The sequence below is a fragment of the Galeopterus variegatus genome, unplaced genomic scaffold (assembly GCF_000696425.1).
Source record: "Galeopterus variegatus unplaced genomic scaffold, G_variegatus-3.0.2 Scaffold16926, whole genome shotgun sequence".
NCBI classification, from domain to species: domain Eukaryota; kingdom Metazoa; phylum Chordata; class Mammalia; order Dermoptera; family Cynocephalidae; genus Galeopterus; species Galeopterus variegatus.
This window is the reverse complement of record NW_007743037.1, coordinates 1-16509: the sequence shown is the minus strand read 5'-3', so window position 1 is coordinate 16509 and position 16509 is coordinate 1. Positions and strand designations below refer to the sequence as shown.

Below are 16509 nucleotides of genomic sequence, written 5' to 3'. Positions count from 1 at the left end.
TTGCCGGACACGAAAAAAGACAAAAAGGAAAAAAAAAAGTGTCATGCTCTATAATTGGTAACTTGACTGTTTCATATTCAAGAAGAGTAAACAAGACAGAGTCAAGGTAGCTCAAAATGTCAGAGCAGTGAATCTGACTTTTTCTTTTAGATGTAATATTGCATTTGTTCTAGTATCTCCTCTATTACCTGTGTTTGGATGTAAGAAAATATTATTGCTTGGTGGGAAAATACTATTTGCAAATTATAAGTGCCCTTGCCCATGAGATGCTTCAAATGGTATTTTTCTTTATTTAGACCTAAATTGATTTTAATGCACTTTGCCGCAAAGTCACATTCATTTTAGTATACCTTTCTTATAAGAAAAACAATAACAAAGCCCAGAAATAACTGTAATACAGTTTTGGAAATTAAGATAAAGCTTGCTTTTATTATTATGATTGAATTTTATGAACTTAATATATTAAAGTTGCTTTAAAAATTCTATTAAGATAATGCAGTTTATTTTAAAAAGTTATTACTTTGATTTTTCCTTTGGTTGCTTGTGCTTTTGGGGTTGTACTCATGAAGTCTGTGCCCAGTCCTACTTCCTGGAGTGTTTCCCCTATGTTTTCTTTAAGGAGTTTTATTGGTTCAGGGGGTATATTTAGTTCTTTAATCCATTTTGAGTTGATTTTGGTATATAGTGAGTTTCATGGTATGGGTCTAGTTTCATTCTCCTGCATATGGATATCCAGTTATCCCAGCATCATCTGCTGAAGAGGCAGTCTCTTACCCAGTGTATAGGCTTGGTGCCTTTGTCAAAGATCAGATGGCTGTAGGTGTACAGGTTGATTTCTGGATTCTCTATTCTATTCCATTGATCCGTGTGTCTGTTTTTATGCCAGCACCATGCTGTTTTGGTTATTATAACTTTGTAGTATAATTTAAAGTCATGTAGTGTTATGCCTCCAGCTTTATTAATATTATTATTATTATTTTTTGCTCAGAATTGCTTTGGCTATTCATAGTCTTTTGTTATTCCATATAAATATTAGGATAGTTTTTTCCGTTTCTGAGCAAAATATCATTGGAATTTTGACGGGGATTGCATTGAATTTGTATATCACTTTGGGTAGTATGGACATTTTCACAATGTTAATTCTTCCAATCCAAGAGCATGGGATATCTTCCCATCTTCTTGTGTCCTCTTTAATTTCTCTCAACAGTGGTTTGTAGTTCTCATTGTAGAGATTTTTCACATCCTTGGTTAACTTTATTCCTAAGTATATTATTTTTTTGGTGGCCATTGTAAATGGGCAGGCTTTCTTGATTTCTTTTTCTGCATGTTCACTATTGGAGTATAGAAATGCTACTGATTTTTGTGTGTTGATTTTGTATCCTGCAACTTTGCTGAAATCATTATCAACTCTAAGAGTTTTTTTGTAGAGGCTTTAGGCTGTTTGACATATAGGATCATGTCATCTGCAAACAGGGACAGTTTCACTTCATCTTTTCCAATCTAGATGCCCTTTATTTCCTTCTCTTCTCTGACTGCTCTGGCTAGTACTTCAAATGCAATGTTGAATAGGAGTGGTGAGAGTGGGCATCCTTGTCTAGTTCCTGTTTAGGATGATATTGGCAGTGGGCTTATCATATATGGCTTTAATTATGATGAGATACTTTCCGTCTATACCTAACTTGTAGAGAGTCTTTATCATGAACGAATGTTGAATTTTGTCAAATGCTTTTTCAGCGTCTGTAGAGATGATCATATGGTCTTTGTCTCTGATTTTATTGATGTTGTGTTTCATAACATCATGATTTGATTATGTTGAACCAACCTTGCATCCCTGGGATGAATCCCACTTGATCATGGTGTATAATTTTGTGTATGTGTTGCTGTATTCTGTTAGCTAGTATTTTATTGAGGATTTTTGCATCTATATTCATCAAGGATATTGGCCTGCAGTTTTCTTTTTTTGTTGTATCTTTGGTTTTGGTATCAGGGTGTTGTTTGCTTCATAGAATGAGATTGGGAGAATGGCCTCTGCTTCAATCTTTTGGAATAGTTTGTAGAGAATTGGTATCAATTCCTTGAAGGTTTGGTAGAATTCTGCTGTGAATCCATCTGATCCTGGGCTTTTCTTTGTTGGGAGCCTTCTGATAACAGCTTCAATCTCTTTTATTGTTATTGGTCTGTTCAGATTTTCTACATCTTCTTGGCTCAGTTTTGGTAGTTTGTGTGTGTCCAGAAATTTATCTGTTTCCTCCAAATTTTCAAATTTTTGGCATATAGTTGTTTATAGTAGTCTCTAATGATTTCTTGTATTTCTGAGGTATCAGTTGTAATATCACCTTTTTCATTTCTAATTTTTGTTATTTGGGTCTCCTCTCTTCTTTTTTTAATTAGCCATGCTAATGGTCTGTCAATTTTATTTATCTTTTCAAAAAACCAGCTTTTTGAGTCATTGATCTTTTGTATTGTTTTTGGATTTCTATTTCATTAAGTTCTTCTCTGATCTTAATGATTTCTTTCCGTCTGCTAACTTTGAAAAGTTATTACTTTAAAATAATATAAAAGAAATATGAAGAATGTCATAGTTATCTAGGCAAGAGATGATGGTGTCATGGACTATGATGTTAGCAGGGGAAATGGTGAGAAGTAAGTAAGTTCAGGAACTACTTTGTAGGTAGAACCTACAGGAATTCCTGATGGATGAGATATGCTTTGAAATGAAATAAGATTTAAAGTTGGGTTCCTCTGTCCTTCTAGACACATTTCAGTTGCCAGTAGCCCCTTGTGGCTAGGCACTGCCTTACTGAACAGCACAGATAGAGAATATCTCGGTTGTCACAGAAGGGTCTTTGGACAGCATCACTCTAGAGAAAGACTCACATTCTTCAGCTGTGTGAAATTGTCTTATTTTATTTCTTTGATAATTTTCTACCATCTCTTTTTTCTGTTTCTCACTGCCTGAAACTTCTGTTGATAAGATATTAGACCTCCCGGATTCTCTAAATCTTTTTTTCCTGTCACATTTTGAAATCCTCGTATTTTTTTCCTACTTTCGGAAGGATTTCCTTGATTTAATCTACAAGCCCTGCTATTGCATTTTATACTTGAGCTCTTGAATTTAAAATTTTCAGGAGTTCTTTATTCTCAGAGCTTTCCTTTTTCATAACATCTTGTTTTTGTTTTATGATTGCAGTGCCTTTTCTGAGAATACCTATTAGATGATTCATTGTTGTTTTGTTTTAGATTTTTAGTAAGAACTAAATGGATATTTTAAAAATATTTTTAAAACATCATTATTTTTTATTGGGCCTCCCTTTTTTTTATTTGTTTATCTGTAATCACCTTTTATTCTGAAGACCCCCCCTTAAATATCTGGTAACTCTTGATTATCTGTGTCACTAAAAACCAACTTGGGAGTTTTATGTATGTTGCAGGATTTATTGCCTGGCAGGCCTTTCCTGGGGAACTTTTCCATGCTTGAATGCCTCTGGAGCTTATTGCTTTTCCCAGATTTTTGTTTGTCTGCTTATTTTTTGTCTGTATTGGAAGTACCTGGCTGGCTGGGTTCTACTTTGTTTATAGGGAGGAGTGCGGTGTGAGACGAGCTGTTACTTGGACAGACTTTCAGTTAATCCCCCTTATTCGATCCTTTCAATCTTCCATTGTAGCTGGTGTTTTTGAGACCCAGGCCTCTATGGAATTCTGCAGGGTGGATTAATTTCCTTCTTTGGTGGTAGCTGCAACTCCATTCTTCCACCGAACAGACACTGTTTCTCCATCGAGTCTCCTTATGTTCCAGAACTTGATGGCCAGTCTCATAGTCGTGATTGTTGTTTGTCTTTTTATATTCAATTATTGTTATTTTAGTAGAGTCTTGGGCCAGTCTACACCGTTAACTGAGGATGATGCTTTTAAAAAATATTGTTTATAATGTATCAAGTGCTTTTCAATAGATTAAGTCATATGAACCCATAGAGATTACTGTTGCAAACTACAGTTTATCCATCACACATCTGGCTCGTTTATATTGATTGTTTTAATCCTATAGCAATGTTCCTCTCCTCTGCATCCTAGTGTCTTTCTTTCTAGGTAACTCTGTACCTGTTTACCAAACTATAGCACCACATTGTTTTAAACGTAATATAATAATCTTATGGGTAGCTAAATTGAAATGTTAGTAGGCTGTAAGAGTGTCCTGTAGTCAAGAATTTCATCTTCTCATCTTGGGAAAATTAAATAGGCCATTGAGACTTGCTTCTAGCTCTTATTTCATTTTGAATATAATTATGAATCAGTTATTATTATATATTTGTATTTTCAGTTTATTGTAGTCATAATAATTTTTAACAGCTCGTCTATCTTTGACCAGTGGGAATATCTTCATTAGAAATATTAGAAATATTTTGAACTGAATGAAATTGAAAATGTAATATGTCCAAATATGTGTGATGCAGCTAAAGCAGTGCCAGACGAAATTTTACAGCACTAAATGCTTATGTTAGAAAAGAAGATCTCAGATCAACAATCTAAGCTTCCACCCTGAGAAATTAGAAAAGGAAGAGCAAAATAAAATCGAGCAGAGGGAAGGGAATAATAAAGATGAGAGCAGAAATCAATATGATTGAAAATAAAAAACAATAGCAAAAAAATCAATAAAACTCAAGATTGGTTCCTTGAAAAGGTAAATGTAACTGATAAACCACTAGCAAGATTGACAAAGAAAAAAAGAGAAGACACAAACTACCAGTATCAGGAGTGAAAGAGGAGATATCACTACAGACCCACTAGACATTAAAATGATAATAATAAGGTAGTACTACAAACAACTCTGCAGGTAAATTCAACAACTTTGATGAAACGGACCACTTCCTTGAATGCACAAATTACAAAACCCCACAAAGATGAAATAGATGGCCCATGAGTAGTCTTATAACAGTTAGAGAAATTAAATTTGTAGTTTAAAACCTTCCAAAAAAGAAGTCTCCAGGCCCAGATGGTTTCACTACTGAATTCCTCCAACAATGTAAAGAAGAAAAACCACCAATTTACACAATCTTAGAGAATAGAAGAGAAGGGAACACTTCTCAATTTATTCTGTATGGCTAGCATTACTCTGATATTGAAACTAGACAACAACAGTACAAAAAAGAGAAAACTACAGACAAGTTTCAGTGAATATCAGTGCAAATATCCTCAACAAAACATTAGAAAATTGAATTCAGAAATATATAAAAAGAATAATACACTATGACCATGTGGGGCTTCTCCCTGGAATGCAAGACTGATGTGGTATTCGAAAAATAAATCAATGTAATCCACCATACCTAGTAGTTTAAACAGAGAAATCACATGATATCAGGAGACACCAAAAAATAAAAAAATAAAAACCCCACCACCCATATACATTTGACAAAATGCGACATACACTCATGGTAAAAACTCTTGGCTAACTAGAAATAGTAGGGAACTTTCTGTACCTGTTGAAGGAGATCTGTAAAAATCCTGCAGCTACCCTCATACTTAATCATGAGAGACTGAATGCTTCTTTCTAAGATAGGAACAAGGTAAGATGTCTCCACTCAACACTCCAACATTGTACTAGAATTCTTAGCCAGTGCAATAAGGCAAGGAAATAATAGTCATAGGGATTGAGAAGGAAGAAATAAAACTATCCTGTTCATAACTGCATGATTGTCAATATAGGAAAAAACCCAAGAAATCTCTCAAAAAATAAACAGCAAAAAACCTATAATGTGAGTTTTGTAAGGTTACAGGTATAAGGTCAACACACAAAAATCAATCACATTTTTATATACTAGCAATGTACAATTGAAAATCAAAATATAAAAGCCAATACCATTTATAATAACTCAAAGAAAAATGAAATACTTAGGTGTGAATGTAACAAAACCTGTACAGGATCTGTATGCTGAAAACGACAAAACTCCTAAAATGTAATTTATTTGGTGTATAAATCATTTTATTCATTTGCCATCAAGATTTCTCTGCCTGTGCTCAAATTACCTTTAAGGACAGATTCTGAAGTAGCAAACCATTTTTTATGCATTTACCTTCATCTATGTTATATGAAATAGATGTACCAGTAGACCATTTTTATGTATATTATCTTCAATATATCTGTCTAATTTTAAAAACATTAAAACAATTTTGTTTCAGTTCTCTTTTTCTGACATAAAAGATCAGTCGTATTCATAATGTGATTTGAAATTGAATTTCATATTTCATCTACACATTCATCTCTGTCAATAGCTGCTTAGGAACTGTTATGGATATATTATGCAATACTTCCTCAGATCCTGCTGTATGTGTCAACTGAGTGATTTTTTTTTTTTTTGGATTTCAGTTTGGAAGATGTAAGTGATACACATTTTCTATAAAGTTTAATAGAATATTGTCTCCTCTTACATAAGCCTTTTGTTTCTTTCTAATTTTTAGTTTTCCTCATATAAGCCTGTGGTTCATATGTCTATTCATTGCAAAAAGTTGTTTGCTTATACTACTGGTTTATGTATGTTAATTATTTAAGGAAAAAGGGCTTATAAAGTTAATGCCTGAAATTCATTTATCTAGTGCTCTGTATCACTGGGAGATTTGATTATTACAACCTGCTGTTTCTGAGGCTGTGTAACTGACATTAGTTTTGTATTTTAGTATTCACACATAGACTTTAGAATGGGACCCCCTGCAGATTGTGACTGGGCTAAACACTCAGGGTAGGGTAATAAAAAGAAACACTTCATTTCGGCTTCAAGAGCTAATCGTCTTCATCACAAACCTTGACAAAAAAGACACTGCACAAGCTGTGGTGCTTGAACATTCAGGGGTTGTCTGGGCATACAGAACATAAAGCAGTTTAGAGAGACTGGTTATTCTACTCAGTACCTTAATTTAATGACCTAGACAAAGAAATTTCAAATGTGCTGATTAAATTTGTAATTGACACTAAGCTAATTAGGATGGTTAATATTCTAGAAAACCATAATCCAATTCAGAATGATTTTGACCATTGAAAAAAATTGCCGTTAAAGCAGAGTAAAATTAAAAATGAATTTAAACATTATGCTTAGAGACAGAAGATCAATAAAAATATATGTGAAAAGGATGGCAATTATGAGAAATACATATGAGAGAAGGTTAACTAGATGGCAGTATTACCTCTCACCTTCCTTATCCAGTATCTAAGACTCTGGAAACACAGAAACGACCTGGGCACTCATAGCTTTAATAGTGGCAATTGTTCTCCTCCCACCTTTTCCTACCTTTCTGCACAAGGGTAGCCAGTCCAGACCCGTTCCCTTCCCTGGTTTATATGCTAGCGGTTCTATTGGTTTTGACCTTGTACTCTCAATACTTACACCCACAGTTTCCCCCATCTAATTGGCTGACAGTGTCTGCTGGTGCTGTTTTAGATTTCCAAAAACATCTTGCTATTACTGTGCCAATTTATCTGTCTCTTTCCTTTGTAATCCAATCTCTAGTTCCTGGTTTCCAATTATTGCTAACAACAATAGTAAAAGAAAGATTCCTCAGAATCATAATTGACTACAAACTGAACAGCAAATTAATTATTATTGGGGAAAAAAAGAAAACAGCAAAGAAAGCCAATCTCTGTCACCTAAGACCAAATATGTAATCTTAACTTTATATGTTATATTGAAAGAATTATGTAACAATGAACCCACGTAGATGTGTCAAAACTGTTCTAAAAGCCGTGCATCCTTAACTCATTTCATTCTTACGACAGTCCCAAGAGGTGGGTACTGTGGGTGATTCATTCTATACATGAAGTTCCCAAGAGGTTAAGTCACTTGCCTGAGATGACACTGCTGGTGAAAGGCAGAGCCTGAAGTCTAACCCAGTTAGTCTGGCTCTAGAGGGCTGACCCCTAACCACTATTCTACACTGCCTTGCTATTGGAGGTGACACTGGATATAGGCCACAAGCACCAGGCAGGAACAAACTGGAGAGCACTTAGATAAAAATAAAAAATCTTTAAATGGCTGGTAAATAAATCATGTTAGGAGGGTTAAAGGAATTTGGGTTTTGCAAATTTAGGAAGTTTAGGGAAGAGAAAATATAAGGAGTGAGTTAATTGAGTTTCAAACACATAGAGGATTTTTTCAAGAAAGTAGTTAGTATCTTGTGTCAATTGAAGATCGACTAAAAGAAATGCTGTGAAGTCCAATCAGGAATGTTGATGTTGGATAGGAGGAACCATGTCTTGCTGTCAGATCTAAGGAAAAATAAATTGGGAGGTTGTGAAGGCTCGGGCCCAAGACATAAGTCTAGAATGGATGACTCTGATGAAGATGGCTACTATTCAATTGACTTGCGACTATACTTTGTCTCTTTAATTCTGAGCAGATGCGATCATTCTTATTCTTAATCTGCCATTACCTAAAATGTTAATAGAATTTCAGAACTGAAGACATCTAGTTCAACTACCATATTTTACAGACAAGAAAACAATCAGAAATCAGATGTGTGTTGTTATAGGATGGACTATGTAGTAAGGGACAGAACTGAGCTTTGAACCCAGGTCTCCTGACATCATGTTCAGAACTCAGGCTGCCTTGTTTTTGGCTTGGGGCAGAGGGTAAGGAAGGGAGAGTTTCACAGTCACAGAAGATAATAGTCTTGAGAATTTCTACTTGATATAGTGAGATTGCTATGGACCTGAAAGGGGGAGGGGTGTGGAATAAGGTGCACTGATTTATGAAATGTCCTTTTTTTTTTTTTTTAATGTAGTATGAACCCAGAGGACCTGGTCGGCCCTTGTACCAAAGAAGAATCTCATCTAGCTCAGTCCAGCCTTGTTCTGAAGAAGTAAGAACTCCACAAGATAGTCTGGCTCAGTGTAAGGAGCTTCAGGACCACGGTAACCAATCTTCTTTCAACTTTTCATCCCCGGAGTCCTGGGTAAACACCACCTCATCTACCCCCTATCAGAACATTCCATGCAATGGATCCAGCAGGACAGCTCAGCCCAGAGAGTTAATAGGTAAGATGGTGGGTGATTTTTAAAACTCTGTAATTTTAACTCCTTAGCTCCCTGCCCCCTCAATTTACGTTATTATCTTTGCATTTAATGCCCATAGCTGGTAGGTGTGCCCCAGGCATACATATTAATTTAGAACTATATTGATTCCATTTATGGTCCATATTTGGAAACTGATCATTTCATCATTTTGACCTATGATTGAAGGAAAGAAGTAATGAAACTTAAAACTTTTAAAAAAAATTTTTTTAAAAATTTTTTTGTCTTTTTCCGTGTCTGGCAACGGATTGCAACCCTCAGTGTCGCCCCCATACCGGACCGGGACCGGCAACGGGATCGCAGCCCTCTGTGTTGCTCCCGCGCCTCGCTCAGCCAGTGAGCGGGAACTGGTCTGTATGTGGGATCCGAACCCTCGGCGGGAGCGCCACCGCGCTTCCCAAGCGGCGCACTATAGCAGTGCGCCACCAGGCCGGCCCTTAAAACATATTTTTAAGTGGATGGAATTGCCTTTGCTTGGGAAACGTTTATTTTCTGATTTTTGGTTTTTTTCTTCAGAGTTGGGGATGGGAGTTGGTTAGATCAATGTCAGTTTTCAAGGATTTGCTTCCAATAAAGTATTGGCAGTTTGCTATATGATAGAGTTTGGCCACCAGAGGGACCAGCAAAGTCTAACATTCTGAATTTATTTAGAATTCCTGTGTTTATTCTTTATATTTTGATAAATTGAAGGCTAAAGAACAAAAAAAATGGCATCAAAAAGGATAGGAATGGACAAATCACTCTACACTTGTACAGGTTGAGCATCCCTAATCCAAAAATTTGAAATCCAAAATGTTCCAAAATCCAAAAGTGGGCACTGACCTCATGCTCAAAGGAAGTGCTCACTGGAGGATTTTGGATTTTTGGATTAGGAAAGCTCAACCGATATGTATTCTGCAAATATTCCAAAGTCTGAAAAAATCTGAACACTGAAACACTTCTGGTCCCAAGCATTTTCGATAATGATACTCGTTTGCCTGTACTATGTGGTGGAAAGTCTAAAGTCTTCTTCTTTAGCCTTGGACATGAATGCATTTTTATCTTTCTTAGGTCTAGTCTCTCTTTTTTTTAACATTGAATGTAAAGACACTATACTCTTTGAGTTCTCTAATGTCCTTCTCTTTGTAGGCTGTAGACATTGATCTTTATGAGTAAGTCCGAGATCTTTGTGTGGTCAGTTTCTGCCCTGGTAGCATCAACTTTTGTGTTTGAAATTTTGTTCATCTTTAGAATGTGAATCTATTGTTTCTGTAACTGGTCTGTTTTTTTTTTTTTTTTTTTTTCTTTTTTTTTTCTTTTTTTTTTCTTTTTTTTTTCTTTTTTTTTTCTTTTTTTTTTCTTTTTTTTTTCTTTTTTTTTTCTTTTTTTTTTCTTTTTTTTTTCTTTTTTTTTTCTTTTTTTTTTCTTTTTTTTTTCTTTTTTTTTTCTTTTTTTTTTCTTTTTTTTTTCTTTTTTTTTTCTTTTTTTTTTCTTTTTTTTTTCTTTTTTTTTTCTTTTTTTTTTCTTTTTTTTTTCTTTTTTTTTTCTTTTTTTTTTCTTTTTTTTTTCTTTTTTTTTTCTTTTTTTTTTCTTTTTTTTTTCTTTTTTTTTTCTTTTTTTTTTCTTTTTTTTTTCTTTTTTTTTTCTTTTTTTTTTCTTTTTTTTTTCTTTTTTAAATTTTAATTTTTTTTTTTTGTAACTGGTTTTTTTTTTTTTTCCTTTTTTTGTCTTTTTTCGTGACGGGCAACGGGATCGCACCCCTCCGTGTTGTGCCTGCACCTCGCTCAACCAGTGAGCGGCCGGGCTGTACGTGGGATCCGAACCCTCGGCGGGAGCACCGCCGCACCCCCAAGCGGCGCACTGTAGCAGTGCGCCACCGGGCTGGCCCCTAACTGATCTGTTTTTGATCATGGGCCATATAACAGTATTTTTAGAACAATAGACATGGTAGGACAAAAACCATTTAGAAGACTTTGCTTTTGTTTCCTGGCAAGCGACATTGTCATTTTAATCTTTAAATGTTCATTAATACTTAGTATGTGTAAGCTGCTGTACAGTATTTTGCCTGGTTATGTTATCATATTTGAATTTTCTGAGAAATACCTAAATTACAAATTAGTGATGATAATTTGGTTGTTTGGGTTACCTTTTGGTTGTTTTGTTCATTATAATTTATTTTAAAGATAACATCATTTTTTTCCTTTTGTTTTTTCTACCTACATTTTAGGATAGCTTTTGGCCAAAATAAATAACAATGTGAACTAAGCTGATAAGGTAGAAAGTTCCTGAATAAATGCCCAAATCTCATGTCACCTGTGGTATCTTTTCTGCAAATATAGAATGATTATCTTCTTCATTGCTAGGAGACAAATTGTAGTATTTTTTAGTTTAACGTAACACTTAGTGACTTTGAATTAATTTTGACAATAGTTTTTTTTAGAGAAATGTAGCAGTGGTACGTAAGCCAAAAAAATCGCCATACAGGAGACTTCTTTCTGAATTTTGAGATTTATTTCTTGAGCTTGAAGAAAAGTATATTATATTGGTTTGAAATTGAAAAGAGAGATCACTGTGTTAGACATGGATATGTTTTCTCCACAATTAAATTATAAGCTTGAGAGCAGAGACCATGTCTTTGAACTTTTTGAACTTTGAATTTCCCATTTTGGCGCTAAACACACACTTCAGGCTCTTGGTAAACGCTTGCTGAGTAAGGAGATAATGAAAACAGACTGTGTGCAGTCGAGGGGGTGGTCCAGTCGCACTGTGGTGGTGGTGGTTGGGGGGGGCTTCTCCAACACAGGTGTCCAGTCGCACTGTGGTGGTGGTGGTGGTGGTGGGGTTTCTCCAACACAGGTGTTTGAACAAAAGCAATCTGGTTTCTGTTCACTTACCTCGGTGACAAAGCATACTTTATCAGACATTTTCTTTTAATAAGTGAGATGAAAATTTAAGATTAGATAGAGATGTGTATTTTGAAAAATGTTCTTAGTTGTAAGATTAGTAAAAGTAATAGTCTTAGAGAATGGTTTCTTTCATTTGGAATATATACAATATATCTAATTAATAGAGATCTTGCATTCATGGTTAGATAAGTACACAGGCATTAGGTTAAACTGCCTCAAATATTATTTTCTAAGTATTTATTATTTAATTGAAAACATTTTAAACTCTAATTACATTGTTTTGAAAATGAGAACTTGGTTAAATAAATCTTAGTAAAGTTAATAAAAATAGTAAGTTCTGGAACAGCCAATACTGTTATTTTATGTATTGTGTTAGACAGTGCAGGCCACTTTTATATTGAAATATTTGTTAAACTAATGTTTTTGAAAGCAATTGTTTTGTTCAAAAAACTAGTGATATGTAGAGGAAAAGTGATGAATGTTCTAGAAAGATGTTAGATGCTTTAAAGTAATTTTGAACAATTTAATGAATTTTTAAAGTTTTAAAATAGTAGTATGAAATTAGCATATTGAATAAGTTAAATTCTAAAACTAAACAAAATATTTTCACCTTAACCTTTAAATTCTCATTTTATGTTTATATGGGCAAACGTGTTTCTGATGTTAAAATGCTTTGTTTAAACTTTGTTGTGTTAGGTATGATGTAGCTTCTGTTGAGCATTACCAATATGTTTTAGTGAAAATCAACCATTATAGTTTGTGTTTTAAAAAGAATTATTAGTAGAGTTTCTTATGGTGTCTATTTTTTACTTATTTCGAACTCAAGGATAGAGCAACTTCACCTAAATATCTGAAGACCAAAAGATCTAAATATCTGGTTTTCCTCTATTTGGCGATTGTGTTCATTGCAAGAAACAGAAACAGAAACCGACCCAAATTAGCTCAAGTGAAAAGAATTTTATTGGAAATAGGTACAGGAAGGCCAGTTGGATTCATGAGAGGAACTGGATAGTTTTCTGGTAGATGCATGTAATCCATGTAAAGTACATAGCACAAAGTGCCTCGCCTGTAGTAAACACAGTCATGAGACATGTAATGATGTCCCCCCATGCGTGTTGACTGTGGTCCCATAAGATTATGGTTCCGTAATTTCACTATACCTTATCTATGTTTAGATACACAAACTCTTACCATTGTAGTACAGTTGCCCACAGTATTCAGTACAGTAACATACAAACATAGCCTAGGAGCGATAGGTCGTATCATATAACCTAGGTATGTAGCAGTCTACACGACCTAGGTTTGTGTAAGCATACTCCAGGGTGCTCGCACGACAAAGTCGCCTAACGACGCATTTCTCGGGACCTGTCCCCATCATTAAGTGATGTATGACTGTACTCAGATACTAGATGTGATTATCATAACATCCCTCTCAGGGCCCTGTGGCTTCCTCTACTCCTTGCTTCTGCTTTTCTTTGTAGATTAGTCTTCTAATTGCTCCACTTCTCCATGTGTTTTTTAACTGGCTTTGGGTTGCCACAGTACCTTGACTCCATATAATCTAGCTAAAGATCTCAATTTCTCTCTCCCCCTCCTCCCCACCGCATGCGCGCGCACACACGCACGCGCGCGCGCGCGCACACACACACACACACACACACTTCTGGGAGAAGGAATCTGGCCCAGTTTGGATCAAGTATGGTCCAGTGTTGTGAGTGGAACACTCTTTAAGACATGGACACAAGGAGGGAAGAACCAACCTATCTAGCGCTCTAATAAGTGTTATATTATCTGCTTTTAGCTCCACCCAAGACTGTCAAACCCCCTGAGGATCAACTGAAGTCTGAAAACCTTGAAGTGTCCAGTTCCTTCAACTATAATGTGCTGCAGCATCTCGGCCAGTTTCCACCCCTCATGCCCAACAAGCAGATCGCGGAGTCGGCCAACAGCAGTAGCCAGCAGAGTTCTGGGGGGAGCAGGCCCGCCATGTCTTATGCCAGCGCTCTGCGGGCCCCTCCCAAGCCCAGGCCCCCACCTGAACAGGCCAAGAAGAGTAGCGACCCTCTGTCTCTGTTCCAGGAACTTAGCCTGGGGAGCTCGTCGGGCAGCAATGGCTTTTATTCTTATTTTAAATAATCACTTTTTTTCCCTCAAGGGAGAATGTTTTAATTTCTGTTTGTACCAATAGAATTAAGGTAGTTGGACTTCATCTATAGATGCACAGTTCCTTTGTTTTAATATTAAATATGTTCTCACTTAATTGCTTTGCTGCTAGACTTGCAACTAATTTTTTAAAAGTATATTCCATTATTTTGCATTTTTGATGTGTCAGAATTTTGACAGCTTTTATGTAGAATAAAAATATTTTTAAATTTGTGTATTGTTACATATGTTTGCATCAAGCTAGCAGCTAAGAGGTTAATTGTGCAACTATAAAAAAAGAAAAAAAGTTTGTCTAAAATGTATTTAAAAAGAAAAAAAAAATTGTAAGTAGCATTTACATTTATTCAATAATATTACCATATGCTGGGTTTCTGTACCAGAAATGGCCAGTTGATGTACAAATGTATGTTATTTTTGCTTAAATTCATTTAAAATTTTTTAAAATAAAGGAGCAGCATCTTCTAAATACTTTAAGTTTATCAGCTTTTTTTTTTTGTGACAGGATGCTGCATTCTAAAACTTTTATAGTTTTAGACTACGTATTTTGTGCTGTTGTAATCTCCATCCACCGTAGGATAGAGTTAAAGGCATTCTTTGCAGGTGTATTTTGTATGTCACTGTTTTTTGAAATGTGAAAAAACATTGGCATACTTAGTTATTTTTTAGACAAGCTACACTTGAAGCTTGTTTTTAATGTTAATTTGATAGTGTGTTTTTTTTAAACAAATCATGAAGCTGAAAAATTTTTAGGATTGTTGGTGCTTTGTAGACTTGATAACTATTTTAAAAATGCGTGAATTTAGTAAAATCTTTTTTTTTTTTTTTTCTCACTATGCATGTGTAAATGTTTGTAACCTGGCATTTTCCCTTTTTCCAGTGGTATAAAGAATTGTGCCGCTTTAAGGTTTGGTTTTTTTTTTTTCCCCCCTCCAGTAAAAATTTTGGTACCTTATTTGATGTTTACATTAAAATGTGACATTATATATGGCAATTCAAATATTTTGCTAGCTGTCTTGTTTGAGGAACATCATTAAAGAAGAAATACAATGTTTGTCAAAAATGTATGAAAATTCATCAAAATCTGGGGCAGAAAACTACCCTTGTTTTTCAAGTCTTTCAGTTCTTCTAAAATACCCCTACTGAACTTGTATAAAAATATAAAATTTAAATAGCTATCTTAAATATTCTACAGTCTGACAGTTGTTTTGAATGAACTTTGGTAAAACCCAAAGGAAAATGTTTACCCTCTTTAAACTTGTCGTCTTGTCACACATTTGAAGCCATGCATGTCCTTATTTTCCTGATCTAGTAGTACTACTTTTATATTTCAGAGATATCTTAAAACTACAATATAACCTTCTTTTTCTAAATAAGATGAGGCTGAGGAACATTTCAAATGAACGCAGCCTTCTGGATGAGCCATTCAAAAGTAGTTTTCTGGAAGAGTACTTTTGATAGGCCATCTTATCTTCACAGTACATTTTTAAAACTGGGTTGATAGTGACAAGGGTAAAGAAAACTACTTACATCTCTTATATGACTGGAGTTTAGTTTATGTTGGCCAGCTACAACCTCCTGTAATCCTCAGACAACTTGGGATAAAAGAGAGTGCCTTTGGTGAAAGTTTAGCAAGCTACAGGACAAATGGGGCGTGCCTGTTTTAATCAGTTCTGCCTTTCTGCTCAGAGTGCAATTCATTTGTATGTGGCTTCCTATCCCAGGCTGCAAGTCTCTGTGTCAGGTGGCAGATGTAGACCTGTGGATTGCAGACGTGTTAATGGTTAGTATAAATCACACTTGGAAAACTGAGCCAGCACGTTACAGCCCTGCGCCTCCTCTGTGTGATGTCAGATCACCACATTTAGCTGTGTGTTACATTTGGCTCTCCATACTGTAGTCAGAAGAAAAGAAGAAAAATTTTTGCCATATAGCTATGTATTTCCAACTCAATGACTAAACTCAAGATATAACCCAAAAGAAAATTAGGTCTCGCTGATGTGAGGATGTCTATGAAAAACAATTTTCTCATCAGTGATGATCCCACCGCCCACCCCCTACCCCATATAAAGGACTACAACATAAGCTAGATAAATGTTCAAAAGCATTTTGAAAATATGAAGACAGAATTGCAATGTCAGGGCTTTCAGTTAACACCTTGTCAAGAGGTTATTGCCTAATTTTCTGTTTTCCATACTTGAACCTTTAAAGAATATCAGTTTTTAAATTATTTATATTTATATTTCATTGAAATCATGTGCACACACACACACCCTCCACCTTATATAAATATATTGATGATGGAAGCTTTGGATAAGGAAGCTGTTGTCATGTTCTTACACAGTAAGAACATCCTCATTCTAAACGGTTATTTCTAAAAATCTGAAAATAATAGCTACTTATTAGTCC

General features: G+C 35.1%; 1 protein-coding gene across 1 annotated transcript; it reads left to right on the top strand.

Moving 5' to 3' along the window:
* The first annotated feature begins 2608 nt into the window (after positions 1 to 2608).
* Positions 2609 to 15163, top strand: LOC103582601 (probable helicase with zinc finger domain). The gene is made up of 4 exons (XM_008564150.1): positions 2609 to 2643; positions 6362 to 6371; positions 8767 to 9019; positions 13742 to 15163. Exons 1-4 carry the CDS (start codon positions 2609 to 2611, stop codon positions 14074 to 14076), a joined length of 633 nt encoding a protein of 210 aa, XP_008562372.1. The 3' UTR covers positions 14077 to 15163.
* The last annotated feature ends 1346 nt before the right edge of the window (positions 15164 to 16509 follow it).